Source organism: Falco biarmicus, chromosome 1, assembly GCF_023638135.1.
Source record: "Falco biarmicus isolate bFalBia1 chromosome 1, bFalBia1.pri, whole genome shotgun sequence".
Lineage (NCBI taxonomy): Eukaryota > Metazoa > Chordata > Aves > Falconiformes > Falconidae > Falco > Falco biarmicus.
Window position 1 is genome coordinate 4,425,699 of NC_079288.1, and position 17,966 is coordinate 4,443,664.

The 17,966-nt window shown below is 42.9% G+C and overlaps 2 protein-coding genes and 2 non-coding genes across 11 annotated transcripts in view; 2 read left to right on the forward strand and 2 right to left on the reverse strand.

Moving 5' to 3' along the window:
• Window positions 1-6,120, forward strand: part of TEX2 (testis expressed 2) — a 54,798-nt gene extending 48,678 nt beyond the window's left edge. For all 5 annotated transcript variants that reach the window (XM_056340195.1, XM_056340372.1, XM_056340016.1 and 2 more), the window contains 4 exons: window positions 761-883; window positions 2,666-2,875; window positions 3,110-3,230; window positions 4,090-6,120. In XM_056340195.1, the coding sequence (XP_056196170.1) occupies window positions 761-883; window positions 2,666-2,875; window positions 3,110-3,230; window positions 4,090-4,212 (577 nt within the window). In that variant the 3' untranslated portion in view covers window positions 4,213-6,120. The remainder of the gene's footprint in view (window positions 1-760; window positions 884-2,665; window positions 2,876-3,109; window positions 3,231-4,089) is intronic.
• Window positions 6,121-6,205: 85 nt separating this feature from the next.
• ERN1 (endoplasmic reticulum to nucleus signaling 1) overlaps window positions 6,206-17,966 on the forward strand; it is a 40,818-nt gene continuing 29,057 nt past the window's right edge. Inside the window, exon 1 of one of the 4 annotated variants that reach the window (XR_008822127.1) lies at window positions 6,206-7,621. Coding sequence is in view for 3 of the 4 variants with exons in the window: in XM_056340596.1 (XP_056196571.1) it covers window positions 7,028-7,621 (594 nt within the window). In the remaining variant the exon portion in view is untranslated. Of the gene's footprint in view, window positions 7,622-9,257; window positions 9,436-17,966 lie in introns of those variants that run through there. The other 3 variants (XM_056340596.1, XM_056340509.1, XM_056340686.1) reach the window with 3 other exon arrangements.
• On the reverse strand, window positions 6,974-7,108 carry LOC130143989 (small nucleolar RNA SNORA76). The gene has a single exon (XR_008819974.1). It is a non-coding gene; the product is annotated as a small nucleolar RNA SNORA76 (small nucleolar RNA).
• LOC130143976 (small nucleolar RNA SNORD104) lies at window positions 7,290-7,352 on the reverse strand. The gene has a single exon (XR_008819961.1). It is a non-coding gene; the product is annotated as a small nucleolar RNA SNORD104 (small nucleolar RNA).

The window sequence follows — 17,966 nt, forward strand, 5'->3', positions numbered from 1 at the left end:
GTAGCTACAGTAAGGTGAACTGCTAGTTTGAGACAATTTTGCTCTGGCAGTGCGAGCGTTGTGCATTTCCTTTTGGAAGCAGATGACAAAGATCGATCCCCTTGTGCTTTGCGTGTGTTACCATTGCTGGAGATACGTCTATGTTGTAGAAATTGTGTGTGTTGAGTAGACAAAATGGAATTTATTGATTTGGGTTAAAAGTGCCGTGAAGATAAGGTGTATATATATGCTAGTACCTCATTTAACATCTCAGAGGGATTCAGGGATTCAATTCGTAGACGATGTCATTTTAAGTTGGAGTCCTGTGTTTGCTTTTAGTACAAGACAGAATCACATGTTCTCACCTTTCAATGTAAAAGCATGTCTTTGTCAGAGTTTTAAAAACAAACAAAAAAACCCTGTCCAGCCTACATACTGCTCAACTTCCATGGAAAGCCACAAGCAGCAACAAAGATGCTTTCAAATGTATTTTGAATGATCTCCACGTTTTATTTGAATATGTAGAATAGCCATTCCCCTGCCATCCTTTTTATGCAGGATTACATTCCAACAAAGAAAACAAATGTTCTGTTTTGAAGCTCGTTCTGACAGACTGGTTTCAGAGTGATTTTGGTTTTGCTGTTTTAGATAAGTTTATAAAAAAAGAGGAGGGGACATTTCAAAGTCCCCAGTAGAAATACATGTAATGTCAGCCAAAGCTGTATGTGATGAATAGCTACTTAAGAATGTTACATTTGACCTGGAAATCGCATTGTTTCAGTTTCAGACCAAGGGCATATTGCCTTGCAGACAGCGATGAGGAATCCTCCAGCGCAGGGTCTTCAGAAGAGGATGATGCTCCTGAACTGGCAGGAGAGAAGCAGGTGACTCCAGGAGCAGAAGGGTGAGCTGTTTGTATTTTTCTCCCAGCCACATTCCTAGACTTAGTATAACTGATACCTTGTTCCCATCCTACAATGCTCATTGCCAGGCAGGATGTCAGAGTGCGAGTATATCCAAGCAATTAAGCATTTCTAGAGCAAAGAACAGCAATCAAACCTTGTACTACAAATTGAAAGGAAGCTGCTGTGCTGAGTGTTTCACCATGCTGGGAGCGTTGTTCGCCATACAGTGCTCCTGCACAGTGACCTGTACAGAGCTCTCTTTGACACCTAGCTGCTTCACTCTTAAATTACAGAGAGCAACAAGTCTTTGGGCCAGAGAACCTACAGGGACCTTCCCCAGTGGGTCATGCCTGGTAGCAGAGCCAAGAACAGGATTTTGTGTGTCAACTTGAAACAATCTGTTTGCATGCAGCATTATACCCGTGCTGATCCTGCTGGTCCCTGATTTCCAGTGTATTCTTTTCTTTAAGAAAACAACTGTTATGTAAGCCTGGCTGTCTTGCTCTGGGGTTTGGGTTGTTTTGTCTTTTATTCTTTTTTTTTTTTTTTTTTTTTTTTCCCTCCTTGAAGGGCTTTGAGTGTCTGGGCTATGCAATACTGCCCTCTGATGCTGTGCAGGAATTTCAAAGAAAATTTTCCGACATGAGTTTTGCCACATCATTCCCTGTTTTGGTTTTGCCACATCATTCCCTGTTTTGGCTGCTGCTTTGATTTTTGCTTCCTGCATCTGATTGAAATTATGCCATGCAATGAGAAAGCTGGAGTCAGCCTGGAATGTCTCAGACAATCACAATGTTTCCTATGTCTGAACGCATCTCAGTGATTTTACAGTGAATATACCAAAAGGCTCCATGACATACTCAAAATGTTCCAAGGAGTTTCCTTAGAGTTTTCAAAAGGGTTTAGGAGTAAATAGCTGTAAAGAATTGTTGGAATTATTTTATGAGATGCATTTGATATCTTCTAAAAATACAGAGATCATATCAAGAACTCTTTTATCAAGAGAACAAAGAAGGAGAACAAAGAATTTTTAAGGAATTATTAATTGGGAAAATGTAATTTCCTTAGCAAGGCGCTCTCTGCTACAAAACATTAAGAGCCACAATTAGGTATAATATGGTGTGTGGAAAATACCAAATATGCTGTTAGAGTGTGTATTTCCAACATGGGATAGGGGTGAGAAAAGACATATTCAGTCCTTAAAGCATCTGTTTTGGAAGCTAGGATGCTATCTGACACAATCGCCAGGAAAAGCAGCTTCTTTTTTGGATTATCTTCCTGCCCACTGCCAAAATTTTCTTCCCCTTCATTTTCAGTGTCTTTATACTTGTTGTAAATGCAATAATACCTTAAAATAAAAATCTCTTTGTTCAGCATACACTGTTAACTAGATTACACATGATGGCTGGGCTTTCTATGCTGATCATGTGTGCGTATGTCTTGGTGCATCAGTGTCTTGACAGTTTTGTTGGAATGGTAATAGACAAGTTGTCACTTCTCATGCCAGCTTGCTGGCATAAATGATGTAAGTGTGTTTGCAGTTTTGAAAAGTGCTGTTTCCAGTGCCATGTGGGAAGGAGTGTTCAAACTGGACAGAATATCTGCCAGACACTCACAGCTGACAGAATACGGCTACTGTGTGCAGGTCCTGGTGTAGGTGCTGCTTAGAATTTTTAGATCAGATACTCTAATGACTTTATAGGAAATTCATGGGTGTCTTAACAAACAATAGGGTTAAGAAAATTACCTTGATGTGCTCTTTTTCTGCTCTCTATCTAAAGGTATGTAGGAGGACATCGGACAAGTAAGATCATGAGAATTGTGGATAAAATCACAAAGTCAAAATACTTTCAAAAAGCAACAGAGACTGAGTTTATTAAGAAGAAAATTGAAGAGGTCTCCAATACTCCATTGCTGCTAACAGTTGAAGTACAAGAGTGCAGAGGAACACTAGTAATTAACATTCCACCTCCACCTACTGACAGAATATGGTAAGAGGAACTTAGTGCAGAACTGGGCAATGTTTCAGGTGTGTGCTACCCAAGGGATTGCAACTGAGAAAAAAAGGTAAAGTGTAGCTGAAATGGGTTCTGCAAGAGGTGCAGTACAGACTAGTTGTAAATGAGGTAGGAACTGCTATTAAGAGAAAATTGACAGTTAAGCCACGTAAGTATATGCTTTGTAGGAGTGTTTATAATAAAACCTGTTCTGTGTACTCTCCTAAGGTATGGCTTTCGAAGACCTCCCTACCTGGAGTTAAAAGCTCGGCCAAAACTTGGTGAGAGAGAAGTGACTCTGGTTCACGTAACTGACTGGATAGAGAGGAAACTAGAACAGGAGTTTCAGGTGTGTTTCATTTACATTTTCATGTCACTAATGATAGTTTTTGTCTATTAGCGGGGTGTTTCTTTTAAATTTTTGCATGTCCCTTATGTCATTCAAAACTAGTTGGTATCCTCCACTGCCCCTGTTCAGTGGAAAGGATGTTAAGAATTCCGCTGAAACTGACTTCTGGGATGGTCTCAAGACCATGTGTAGACATGGATGGAAACCTGTTTTAGCACTTGTCAGAATAATTTTAGAGCCAAAAATGCCCTTTCTTTGAAATAGGTACCATTTGTAGTACTTAAATAAAAACATGATCCTAGGTGTTCTTAGATGATAGAGGGCCAAACTGCTGTCTAAAATTTAGAACAGATGAGGCAGTAAGGCATCCCGTTACTATTTCCTTTAAAACAATTTTAAAAAAAATCACGTTGACTGTAGTGCAAAACAGGAAAAAAACCCTCCAAATTTACAATTACTTATAGGACAGGGAAACTGTTTACTGGCCCAGATTCATTCTGGATCTCAACCTGTACCATCGACCAGAAACCAAAACCGCTTATTTCATTAGAAGCAGTTTGAAAAGTAGGTGGGTAAGAGCTGAGAAAGCAGCATAGTTAAGAAAAGTGGTACATTTCCTGTAGTGCTAGTTCAGTTGAACGGAAAGTGCAGAGAGCTTCATTTACAACTGTAACGTTTACAACTAAATGGCTCGAGTTAATGGACAGGGTTACGGCTTCAGTACCGGCATTAACTCAAACAACGCTGAACTCAAGAACCTTTTATTTGCAAACTTGTTGCATTTTTTAACTAAACAAATCGGAAAACTAAGGTTTCAAGTGGCATATGGAAATGTAACTTAATCGCATCTTTTTCACAGAAAATCTTTGTCATGCCAAACATGGATGATGTTTATATTCCTTTAATGCACTCAGCCATGGATCCCCGCTCCTCTACATGCCCTCCTAAAGATCTGAGCACGGAGGCCCCTGATCAGCCATGACATGTGAAGACTTGCAGTTTACAGTATTATAAAAGTTATTCTCATGGTTTTATAAACTGTGCTGTAGTTCTCATCCTTAACTTGTGCCACAATGCAATTCCCCCCCGCCCCAAGGACTGCCTATAACCATACCTTTGTGCTCACTTGCCTGGTTATTGTTCCTGTGTACTTCAGCTACATGAAGTTTCATTCCATTAAGCAGTTGATTTATTTTTGTACTGGCTGCCATCAGGATTTTAACTCAGAGGCTAAGATGACCTGTTCTTTGGGGGAGGGAGGAGGAACCTAACTGTAATAGATCAAGGAGCTTGTTGACACACCTTTTGTTCAGCTTATGTTTTCATGCTAAGTTAATGTGCATTAAAGCATTGAAAGGTTGTTTGGCAGCAAAGGAACTGTGTGCCAAATGGAAAAAATCCTAAATAAGGAATGAATTTATAAAACTGGAAGAGTATTTTTCTTTCTCAGGCAGTTGGAGGTGTAGAATGAACTGTTTTATGTTCTTTCACTTCTGCAGTCAATAGCTTGTGTCAAGCAATCGAAATATGAAATGATTTCAGGATAAAAGAATGTAAATTGGATGTATAGGTAATATTGTGATTCAATGTGGTATAGACATATTACTTTTTTTTCATACAGAACCTTGTGCTTTTTTCTGGGGAAGCAAGTAGCCATAAAACACACACAACTATCAGTGAAGGTGGGATTGTCAGATTTTTTGTAAATGAGTAAAGCCATGAGACCAAACATTAGCAAGCCGCCTTATAGTGAGGTACAATCACCTTGGTTCATGATTAATTCTGAATGTTTATAAAAGACATGAGCACACACAAAATGTCAATACTGCACATTACCAGAAGTACTTAGTTACCCTACTGTGTATAGAGCCTCTTGCTACAACGAAACACCGAGTTTTTCTTCTAGGAGAGTTTGTTGCTGTCTTTTCCATTGCACTGTGTTTACACGCAAAGCATGGGACCAAATTCTCAGGTCACAGCTGTGCTGCTCCGGGCATCAGATGACTTTGATAGTGGAAACAGCCGTGACCAACAGATTTTGGTGCCCATGCACTGGTTTTTTGGACTTAGTGGAATAGGAATCCAAGCACTGCAGTTATCCAAGCCGATTGTGATTAAAGACTTTCTGCTAATTAATGGCCAAATCCAAGGGGGGAGGGGGAACTGCCTTTTACTTCTATCTGGTATAATGATTTAAGACTAAACGTATGCAGTAAATTCAATATTTGAACACTACATATCCACTATTTAACACATGTAATATTTTTCTGATACTCAGTGTTGCCAACTGTTCATGGATGTCAGAAAATGTTTTAGTTTACAAAGGTGAGTTTTGGCTCTCCTTTTATAACATGATTTGCTTTTTTTTAGAAGTAATTTTTAAGAACTCTTTTGTACATTGTGTTGTCACATTTGATGCAAGTCAAAATTTCCATGTGTAACTTGATGATTTACCATCTCTAAATGAAGCTACTATATTGAAGGTTTTTTAAACAGCACCTTGCCTGAAACATAAAAAGAAAACTAGCATTTAATATATTTAAAATTAATTCTATATTTGAACACCTATTTTGGTTACCTTTAATTGAAATCTTAGTAGGTTATATTTGTTACCTGAACTCCTCCTTGACCATTCCAGGCTGTGTATATTCTGGGGTTTGCCGATTACATAGGCATTATTTGCCTTTCATGAAGTCTGCATGTCTTGTACGCAGGTCTTTTATAGGATTTAATTTCTATGTGCAATAACTAAAAGTCAAAGGACTAGATGCACTAATGTGTAAACAGATTTAGACTTATTACACAAGATTGTCATATTGCACTTCAAACTGTGGGTAACTACAATCTGCTTGCTTTGTTTTGTTAAATAAATTTATCCCATGTCAAATGATTACTCAGTTAAATTTTATTTCTGCAGAGTGCTTAGCCACTATTTTCTGCAAGTTGTTTCGGTAACTTTATTAGAAAGGCAGCTTGCCAAGATGACATAGCATGCCATTTGTTTTTCAGATTTTTTTTTATATGCCTGGAGTTGTACTTGGCAGTTATGGCATGTGGCGATTTTAGGGTTCACCAGTACAGAGACTCTTCTAACTCTGAAAGGGCAATTTTACTGTAGGGAAACCAAAGTTCACTGCAGCAGTCAATATTAATGTGAGGAACATGCTTTAAAAACAATGTTATTTTTCCCATTTTACCACTGTGAAAACCTTTGAATTACTACCAGGGCTCACACTGCAGTAAGGGCACACACTATGTTCTATAGGTTTAATGGCAAAAGCCTCTCAGCTTAAGTGTCTTCCTTTATGGTTTTGCTAGACTTGGGTACTAGTCTTGTACATCCAGGTCTGTCCTGGGCCTGTGTAGAGGTGCAGCTTCTCTAAAGAAAACCCTGTGTGCCTCTGCCTGCAGGACAGCACCAGTGCAGCTGCTGAGGGCAGGGGCGCAGGCCCTGCCAGCCACCCTGCTGCAGCCCTTATCGGGCTCGGATCCCCGCTTTGGTTTCAAGCGGCTTCGCTGCGCAAAGGCCCCCCCAGCACTGGGTGCTCTCTGCTGGCTCACCCTCACCCGCTTGCATCCCTCCTGCAACACCCGGCGGAGCCGTGGCACTTCAGCCACCAGCGTCCCCTTTGCAAACCAACCCTCGACCACCCCCGGCGGCATCAGGCTTTGAAGCTCCACGGCGCAGGAGCTGCCTTGGGGCCCCGCCTCAGGCCGCCATTTCGTGCGGGCAGGCCCAGGCCGTCTGTCACTTGCTTTTAAAAGCGCCACCCGGGTCGGGCCGAGCAGCCCCAGTTATGAACAAGCGCTTCGCTCTGGCACTGCAGCTTGGCCGGCGGCGCCGCGGGGAGGGCACCCCGCCGGGTCAAAGGCAGTGCGGGGAACGGACGCGGACGCGCGCAACAACCAGCCGGACACATTCACAGGGTGCACACAGCTTTATTCACCGAGACCGCTCGCCGCCGCTCGCCGCGCGGGCCCTGCAAGACACGGAGGGAAAACGGGAGGTTACAGACGTAGTGTATCGCGGCCGCCCCGCCGGGTGTCGGCAGCCTGGGCGCTCAGTAGTAGGTTTGCTTCATGCATGTCAGCAGTCTAACACGTGTCACGAGACATCACCGCGGCCCGGCCTGCCTGCCCACCCGCCCGCCCGTCACGCCACCAACGCTCACCTCCGCCCGCCGCGCCGTCGGAAAGGCCGAGCCCCCGCCCCGCTCTGCTTTATATCGCCGGTGGCGCCCCGCCCCTCGTTTCGCCCAATAGGATACAAGCCCCGGGGCACGTGCTGGTCCGGGTGCGCGCGCGCGCGGGGTGGTTGGTGCGCGCGCAGCGCGGCTGAGGCGGGAGCGCGGCTGAGGCGGGAGCGCCGCGCTGGCGCCGGGCCGAAGGAGGTAAGGCCCAGGCCGAGCCTGCCCTCCCCCGGCGCCTGCAGTGGTTCTAGTCGCCTTCCCAGAAGCAGTTGTACTCTTCTGTAGTTGTTTGTTCTAGCACTTTGCTGCTGTTAAGAAACGGTGCTTAACGTTAAAAACATAGGGGCTCACCTCTCTCGGACGTTGAGGTAGTTCCTCAGCTCCTGAGGAGAGGTGCCAGGGCAGCGGGGGCCTTCCCACTGCCTCAGCACCTGCATTCGGCAGTTTTCCTGCCTCCTGCGAGGCCACTGGGAAGCATTTCTGTTAAACGGCTATGATTTGGTAGGGGCATACGCAGTGTGTGTGCAACTGGGAAACTCCATAACGTAGCATGGCATGAAATTCACCTTAAAGCTAATAAAATGGTGTGTGAGGAGGTAGCGGTCCCTAGCAGCTCACCTGCCAGCGTCCAAACTCAATGGCGGGACAGTGCTGCGTGCTTAACCCAGCTGCCTTCCCAGGGGAGGCCCATGCTCTTGCACAACACTGTGGCTGCTTTTTACAACCACCCGTCTTAACCGTCGTCCTGTAGGGTTTCGAGGGCTTTCTGCATGCGTGGCAGAGGTCTGGACGTGTTCCTCGTGTGTGCTGCTGCCACAGCACTCACAAAGCAGCACGTTAGGTGGTCTGCTGGTTCTCAAACAGGGGATGCTTAGAATCCAAGACCACCTTAAAGCAAGCCGTCTGTTAGTACCAGGGAACTGAATCACAGTGGTGGTTCTAGCTCCAGCATGGTTTTATCTATGCAGATTGGCAGGTTAGCTCATAACTGTGTCTCCTGCCCATGTAATCAAAGGCACACTTATTCAAAGGGGAGCTGCCAGGGCTGATTTGTTACGTGCATATTGCACACTTAGTACTCTGTGTGCTCTGCGGCTCCCTTAATGGTATCGGTATTAAAAAGCAAACAATATGTAGCAAGGACAAAGTGGCTTTGTGTTCTATAAATAGGTATCTGAAAGCCAGGCCTTTGCCAAGCAGTGTAAATTTACTTTCTTCTTTTTAAAGCTTCTTCCATTTGATTCCATATTTTTTGTGTTTATTTTTACCTGTTCAGAGGAGCTTGGACCTGGGTTTTGGTTCAGTGGCACCTTCTTTGTTTTCACGTTTATTTAAGGCCTTGCAAGGCACACCAGGGTCAACAGTAACTTTGTCAAAACAGGAGCTACGCCAAATAAATTTGGCCTGATCTGCTTCGAAAGCAAAAAATCAATAGGGAAATTGTAGCGGGCAGGGTACTGCTGGAGGAGGGAGCCTGTTGCTTCAGCCTGAATTTACCCGTAAGGGTTTTTTTTTACGAATAAGCAGCAGCAGCAGCTGGCTAGCGTTGCTCCCCGCCGTTTAAAACACTGCCCTTGCCCGAGCCCCCCGGGCAGGCCGCTTTCGTCGGGGCTCAGCGCAAACGGGGAGGCTGCGGCAGCGGCGCGAAGCCCCGGGGCAGCGCTGCCCCCGGTGCCGCACGGCCCCCGGTCCCGCACGGCCCCCGGTCCCGCACGGCCCCCGGTCCCGCACGGCCCCCGGTCCCGCACGGCCCCCGGCCCTGCCCGCGGCGGGGGGCGGCCCCGCAGTACCTGCGCGCGGCCGGCCCGGCCCTCTGTGACGTCGGTGGCCCGGGCCGGGCGGCCCCGCCCCGCGCCGCGCGGGGAGCGCCGGACACGCCGCGGGCGGCAGCAGCGGGCGGGGGGAGCCGGCCGGCCGCCCCCGGGTCCCCGCGGGGGGCAGCTATGGAGCCGCTGCGCCGCCGCCTCAGCCTGGGCGCGCTGCTGCTGCTGTCGCTGCTGTCGCCGAGGCCCGGGGTAAGCGAGGCGCGGGCCGAGCCTGCCCGCTTGGCCTGGGGCGGGGGCTCGTCCCGCGGGGGACCGGTGGGCAGGGCGGGGGCCGGTGGCAGAGTCCCCCGGCCGCAGCGGGGCGGGGTGGGCGCGGCTCGGCGTGCTGCGGGGGCGGCAGAGCCGGAGGGGTCCGGGGGAGGCCTTGCCCCGCGCAGGCCAGGCCCCCCGGCGGCGGAGAGCGGCGCCGGGGCTCCTGCGGGGGCAGCGCCAGGAGCGGGCAGTGTGGCGGAGCCCCTTGCCCCCTGCGCTGCCGTTGATGCCCTGCGTGGGGCGGGGGGCTGCGGCGGCCGAACCCTGCCCAGAGGCCGTGGACCTGTCTCTGCGCCGCACCTAACGCCCTACCTGAACGTAGAGTGCATTTATTAATGCTTGAAACATAAAAATACCATGAATTTCCCGTAAAGTGGTGGGTGGAAGCAGCACAGGGAAACTTGGAAGTTGAAACTATGTAGGTGGATGGAGAAACTAGTGACATGTGCTAGAAAATCTATGCTCTGGCCCCCCACAACTGAGGGGGCTTGTTTTCTTCCTGAAAAAGACCCCAACACTGTATGTGTGTTGACAACCAAATACAAATGACCAGCTACATACCGAGATACTGCAGCATTTGGATCATCCTGTTTCCAGAGCAAAGATAGCAGCGTGCACTGTGTACATATGGTTGGTTGGTATCCAAAAGAGACTACAGTCCTAAATTCAAAGGTGAAAGACAAAGTGCACAAGTCACTGCTCTACAGAACCTCTTCAGAAATAACCAGGTTGGTTGTAAGGTACTGCGTGGAGCAGTAAAAGCACAGGGAACGGTGAAACTGGTGCAAAGCAGATGGCATGCTGAGCAGATTGTTTTCACAGAGGTAATAATTTTAAAGTGTACTTTAAAATGGGTGCCGTGTACTGCATCTGTAGAGATGGAAAACTAAGTCTTCAAAAATTCAGTTCTGAAAGGTGCTGCTCTGTAAATTCTCAGGATCAGGAGGCAATGAAAAGGCCAGCTGGCATTCGCTGTTTCCATTATACTGAAGCGTAGAAGAGGAAAGTTTTAAGTTACGTTCTCGGATGGATTGTTCATTGTTACCTGAAAATGCTGCTGTAATATATGGGGGTATAGTTCAGGTTAAGCAAAGCTGAAGACTTCATTTTTCACCTGGATATAATAGCTCCACTCCCCTTCTTCAAAAGTAAACACTTTTAGTAATGAAGCTGTGTAACATACCTGCTGTTGTTACTTCATTGGAAAACTGGAAAGAATTAAATGCAGGCTGTAAGCATGGTAGTGTGCTCATGTCTTTGTCTTAGTCTGGACTATAAGGTTGGACTGAAATCTCCATGGGGTCCTGACAGCTTTGGGGTTCAGATTTTGTAGGGAAAACTGTTTTGCAACTCATGAAGTTTTAAAAATAGTAGTACTAATAGATTATTACTAAATTTTGTGTAATTTTACTTGCATAGTCACACAAAAACCTAGACTCAGGCCCAGGTAGAATTCGCCCCCTTTTTTCTCTAGATTTCTCTCTCCTGGTCTCCCTGCCCTGCCATCTTACCTCAGATCAGTGTCTGATCTCGCATTCTCCATTTCTGTTTCTTTTCTTGGCGCTTACCCTAGTCTTCTTGCTCTGCCAGCTGTAGTCCTCACCGTGACTTCCAAGTTGAAATCTATTCCGTACTTCACTCCCTTTTCAGAACTAGTTTTAATTTCTGTGAACTCAGTCCCAGTCATCTCACCTGTGATTAACCCATTTAACTGGAAAAGCTTATTTAGTACTATTAATGTCACTTGAGTAATAAATTCCCATGAAAAAGGCTGGCGTACAATTCTTGGTATTGAGGTAACAAGAAAAACATGACATTGCCTGAAGATTTGCAAATTGCGTTTTATATAGATTTCTTTAAGGGTACTGCTCTGCTCTGCCTTTTCTTTCTTTGATAAATGCACTTTGTTACTTTATATCACAACGTTAATACTGTTTTCCTTCAGTTTATAAGTTCATACAAGGGCTTCCTTTCCTGTCTTTGTAAGATGAAATGCTGTCTCTTGTTATTTTAGCTCTTGGAATTGCCCTGGCAATGTATGGGAACACATTATAAAAGGGTGACATTTCAGATACAGCAATGAGAAAAGCAATAAAGCTGTAAATAAACAGTTACTGTAAATATTATACAGTAATGATTTACAGTGCTCACTAGTTTTAAAAAGAAACCTCATTTTTTGTGAGCCGTGGACGTTCCAAACTGTGCTTGTTTCTCTTTTAACATGGAGTCAGTTTACTCAAAAATAACCTTTTGGGGATTAAACTGGCATTTAGGACATGGGTCTGCTCTCTCCTGCAGCCTATGGGATGGGTTTCAGTGCTCTGGTACATGGTGTGTGTGAGCTGCACCTGGCATGGGAAAACCCCGGCCTTAGCCAGATGTCTTGTTATCTCAGCTGGAGGTGTTTGGCCACTTAACTGATTCGCATGAAAACCTCTGTGAGACAGCAGAAGGTTTTAAAGAGGGCATCTTCAATCATGATGTTAACTAACATTTATGTGTTTTGAGTTGCAGATCTCCTTGTTCACTCAAAACCCCAATATATTAGGGTTTGGGGACTGCAGACTTGTCTTGCACAACTAAAATTAATGGACAGCTTTGTCCTGGAGTGTAAATTCATGTGTTTATAACTGTGTCTTGCTTATTTTGGTTGCTGGTGTTCCTGTGAATATTGAAATAAGTTTTGGCTTTACAGAGAGAATCAAGTCTGAAAACCTAGCTGGGACGTTGTGATGTGGAGCACCACTCGCAGTCCAGTCAAGTCAGAGGGTGGCTGGAGTGGACCTCCTGTAGTTTTCAGTTTTTCCTCTTGCAGTTCGTACGGGCATATGAATGAAAAGTCGCTGGAACTGAGTTACAGTGTTGATGAGAAGTAGCTAAAGAAGACATGTTGGAATTTAGTTTAAGATTAAAAGATCTGTAGGTTTGATTTCACTTTCTAAAGAAGATAGAACTTAATTTTTTTTTTAGCTCTCTTTCATGTATTAACTTTGTTATCAGCTATACTGAAAAACTTCCTCCTCCCTGTCCAGTAACTTACTGAATTTTACAAAGAGTTTCTTCATGGAATGGTTTTATTATGCATAGTCAGTTTTAGCATCTGGCCTGGCAATGAAGCTAGAGAATAGCTGTCAAAACCATAGACTGTGATGAATATGCCAAGTGCTTGCAGCGTGTGCTGATGTCTAAAAATATTTTGCTTTGCATCTGTATTGGTTTACTGATTGTGGTTTCAGTAGCCTAATTATGGTATAGGCCTTTTCTTATTTTGAGGAAAGTGTCTGGTGCTGTTAATGCCAAAGTTATTTTTAAATACTTTTTTACTAAAATGCAGGTGTACAGCTTGATGTATATTAAACTAATTATCCAGTGAGGAATATAGATTTATTTTTTTCTCTCCAGCTTGAGTGATTATATATCTTGTCAACTTTTTTGTTCAGAAAGCCAGGTGTTACCAAAGAAATTATGAGGATGTAAATTCTAGTTAGCAAACCATCCATCCTTTGTCATCCATCAAACCTTACAAATTAAGTTTGGTGCATATGTATTCCAACTTAAGACTCAGAAAAGAGAAAATTATTGTCAGGTGACACTTGGCACTGTGATTTGTTTACTACCGAGCTTTCAATTATTTCTATGGAATGGGTAACACTGCTCAGAGTCAGCACACACCATCACACATCCAGGTCACTCTGAAATGTTTTCCTGTTACTTATTCATACTCGAAGAACCTCCTGTGGTATCACTGCCACAGCAAAACATATTTCTAGGTTACAGAACGATAACCTCAAGGAACTGAGTGGCCTGGTTTTCTTTTTATCTGCTGCTTCTACTGACTTCAGTGGGATTTGTGCATACTTGGTGACCTGCATTTCAAAAGTACTGGTTTTAAGCAGATAAATTAATGGAAGGGATTATTTCTGTGGAGACTGTTTTCTTCTAACACAACAAAACAAAGTAGGGCATTGCTCTGCTAATCCTTAAAACGATGTGAAATGTTGCTGTGAATGAAGAAGGTACTGTCTTTGACATTGAACTGTACCATAGCCGTATACGAACACACCAGAACTTGTCCTACAGCTTCCCCTGACCTTCGTTTGACTCTGTGGGCCCTTCAGAATTGCTTTGAGTCATTTTATTACTTTGATTTCTAAAACGTTTTAAAGATGTGGTAGATTTGGACTGAGGGAAGATTCTTCTGCAAGCATTAATTAGTATTTATGAAATGTGTTTCTATTTCTGTTTATGAAATGCTGTTTCTATTGGACAGTATATTTCTATTGTAGCTTAAAAATGCTATTTTCTGTTTAAACCCTAATCTTAGGCTGTTAGAGATTATTAGCAGTCGGGCACCCTAAGAATGGTAGATGGGAGTGGCGCCTTCCCCCCCCCACACCACAGGGGAACTTGAACTACTATGAAAAGCTTAAAAGAAGCTATAGTGATTTCTTGATCTTAGTCGTATCTGAGAAGTTTCTAGTCATTCTGCCTGTGGGCAACATTCAGGTGTTCATCTGGTTTTCTACACAAGCTTGTGTGAATACCTGCTTCAGCTATGGTTTTCTTTCCTTATCATTTGGCTTCTAAATGATCTGGAGGGTGCATGTATGGAAAAGCGCTCGTACTCCTGTGACTGCAGGATGTGCAGAGGAACTCTTTGCACGTTAGCACTTTCTGTTTGGTCCCAAGTACTAGCAACCTTCTAAAATGTCAGTCATCTGGAAGACCACCTTGGTTAATGATGTTTTGATGAGAGTTCCAGAACAAACATTTAATTCTGTAATTTCTATAGCCTTGATGCCACAACAGATAGACATTCAAATGCTAAATATGAAAATACTAAATCTACAGATCTGCAAGTAGTGTTCCATGTACTACATGTTACTGATATCTGATGCCTGACCATAACCATGGTGGTTATCTTACAGGCACATTTTTTTGTGAAAATGGTACAAGCTTTTATACTCTTCTCAATAAGAAGACAGGAAGAGAGCTTTCTGGAGAATATACTGATTCTGTAAGATAAGATAAAAGATAAAAACTTGCACAGAGAGTAAGATCTAGCCTAGAAAAACAATTTTAGTCTGTATACATAGAAGATGTGGTAGATTTGCTGTATGTTGAATTTTATTTGCAACTAAACTTCAACAGTAGTCATTATATTCAGGGTGTTGAATTCCCACCTGTGATCTAAAGGAACTTCAGTAATTTTCACTTCCTGCCTTTAACAGTTGTATGTTCTTGCTCGACTTACTGTGTTTCACTCTAGGTGCAGCTTCACTGTATTCATTAACTAAAATGATCAGCTTGAGTAATGGATGTTTTTGGTGTATCTTTTTTGATAGAAGAGCAAACAGTCATTCCAGTCTTTTAATTTAAGTGCTTTTGTTCGTGGAGTGGGTTTAGGGTAGATAGATTTTTATGAAGAAACAGGTATTTTTTGTGTACCCTGTGGTGTATAATGTACAGGATTTATACCATATACATGGTTGTATTAAAATACTGCCTAAAAATATTTTCTGCCTGATCTACAAATCTGATCAAAGAAGACTTAAATTCTCTGGGATAGGGATTTTTTGTGAGTGAAGTGAAGATACATCTGCAGTGAAGATACACATTTGATATGAGAAAGCTGAAATGTGCTTGTCAGAAGTTTGAGTAAAAAACCAATCAAATTAGATTTAAATTAAAATTAATTTAACTAATAAATAAGAGTTTATAAGAAGTTGTTCAAATGTTGTAGTTCATTGTGATTTCTTTGAACTTGCACGGATATGTAGTATGCACTTTAAACAGCTGCCTGGTGTTGAGCAACATCTGGCAGTTGAGAGCAGTGGTTAATTACATAAGGTTAACCTGGCAGGCACGGTTTGTTTGTGCAATTAGTTGAAATTAAGAGCTGTACTATTAATTCAGTGTCTTTGGTTCATGTGTTTTGTTATGTTTCTACTTTGTAAGCCCAGAGCCCCACTGACAGCTTTACGCAACTGAGGCTTTAAAGTTATTTCATTTATTACAAAGCTTCTCAGGTAATATTTAAAGAAATCAAATAACTGTTATGTGTTATCTAAAAGAAAAGCCTGGGAAAAAATATGTATATTTGTGCATTAACTATATATTAGTTTAAAAGACTTTTCAACATCCTTACCTATCACAAATCACTGTTAACCAGAATTGTTTGCGTGTTTTGGGGTTTTTTTTTGGGTAAAATGTGTTGAGATCTTCAAATGAAAATTAATATAAGAGTGTAAAGTGTTACTGCACAAAAGCTAATTTGGAAGTAATATTGACCACCATCCATTACTTCTGGTTTTCATCAAAACATTGTTTCCAGTAAATTTTGAAGTGTTTTCCCTTTCTTAACAACTTGAAAACAGAATGATTAATAATGGCTGGATGAGCGTCAGTGGGGTAGTATGTGGCTATACTTACATACATGTTTTTGAGGATGACTGCTGTCAGTTATGTCTCAAGATCTAACCCCTGTACAAAATGAGTTTGGGAAGTGAGCTGGCATTTTGTGCCATGCCACGTGTTGGGGTGTTACCCCACCGTTACCTGTGTGGGGGAGAGGTGACTTTGGTTCCATGGTAAAGAACAACAAATAGACAATTCCTTCTTCTGTTAATCCCAATTGTTTGTTGAACATTAGAGCAAACCAGAGAGCTAGGATGACTCTGGTGAAATTTAATGTCATTAATTTATGAATGACAGATTCTGAGAGCCAGAGAAGTTACAGTTGGGCTCCACTGCAGCAGTAGTGCTGTAAATGGAATTTGGAAAGACTGAAAATAAAATCATGAGCAGTATATATTACTGGAGTCACCCAAAGAAGTAACTCCATGAAGTAAATGTTCTAAGATATGGAGGATTTCCTAATAGTTGTTCCTACTGCTGGTACCCTATTGAACTGAAATGTCTCCTCATGCTTAAATAGTTTATGCACGATGAGATCAGTATAGTCTGCAAGTCTTCTAAATTTTCTGAGCTCGAAAGTTGTTTGTCCTGCAAAGGGAAGGAAACCTGTTTAAGTGCAGCTTTTTTCACACTCCTGGTATTCCTTGAATTGGGTATCTTTTTGGGGCCTCATCACAGCCCACTCATGAAATATTCATATTATAGCTCTGCATTCACACCGCTGTCAGTCATTGCCTCACACCAGTGATAAGGCTGAGGGAATCTGTCAGTCTGATGCAAGACAGCATGTTAGAAGTGAGGAGCGTTGACACTGCTCAGTTCGTGCCTCACTCGCTCATTAGTGTTAGGAAGATCAGTTACTCTAATTCTTAGATTATTATGATGTTCTGTGGGAAGCAGTGCTTTGTTTGCAAAGAAGCCTTATCTTTTGCATAAAAGCAGCTATAAAGATATGTACAATGCAACCCCAAGCTTCCCTTCTTGTTTTTGTTCAAGGGTAGTTCTATGCAGGCAGCTAGATAGTGATGGATTTAAACAGTAAATCTTCTTGGGGAGGCAGACTGACCTCACGGTCAGATGGCTTTTAGCTCCAGATGGATGTGATGATGGACTGTGGGTTATCAGTTCCCCCGCTTGTTGCAGAATCAGTGGGTCTGGCTTGTTAAATGCTGATTTAAGAAGACGGGAAGACTAGACAAGATGATTATAAATCAACTACACCATCCTAAGTTGTTTTGGGAGTTCATGTACCAAAAGACCTAAAGGGCAACATTTTCATGAATTACTTTGATGCAGTGGCTACGGTAGTTTGCTTTATCAAAAGTTATAATACAAAAGAATGAGAACTTGTAACTTTGCAGTACAGCTTCTCTTTGCTCTTACATAAAAGTCAGGTCATTAGGCTAGAAAGATACTCTTAAGTTCATTTCTGATTAGTAACATCTTGAGCTGCATATTCTATAGGCAAGCATGAGAGGAGCTGGTATTCGGTGTCCCTGTTTGAATGAACATTGCAAAGCTTCATTCCAGATGCAGCTGTAAATGTTTTATTTAAGGGCAGATATGTTTGCAGCCTGATAATTTGACTACTTCAGATAATGAAAACTATATTTATGGGTTGCAATAAATCTCCTTTTTTTCTGCACTTCCAGCAGTTACCTCTGATCTATTGTTTGTGTATTGTTGATTTGTACTTTCATTTTTTCTGTACTGTGTGTTTTACAATTGTCTGCTGCAGCTGTTTTTGTTACGACTAGAAAGAAGCGCATAATGTTTGTAGGTGCGACCTGAAAGTTGGCTAGTTATTACTTTATTATATTATCCTTTTAACTTTATGCTTTACCTGAAAGTCTAATGCTTTGAGTGGTACTACAAATGTATAGTTTTCCAAAGAAGTTTACCCCTATATCCATGCATTTTAATTTGGCAGTGGTGTATTTTGCTTCGCAGTAATTCTAACATGACTGATAATTGTTTTTTACAGTTTAAATCATTTAAGACATTATTAATAATGTAAAATTCATACACTTCCATTTCATGAACCATGGTAG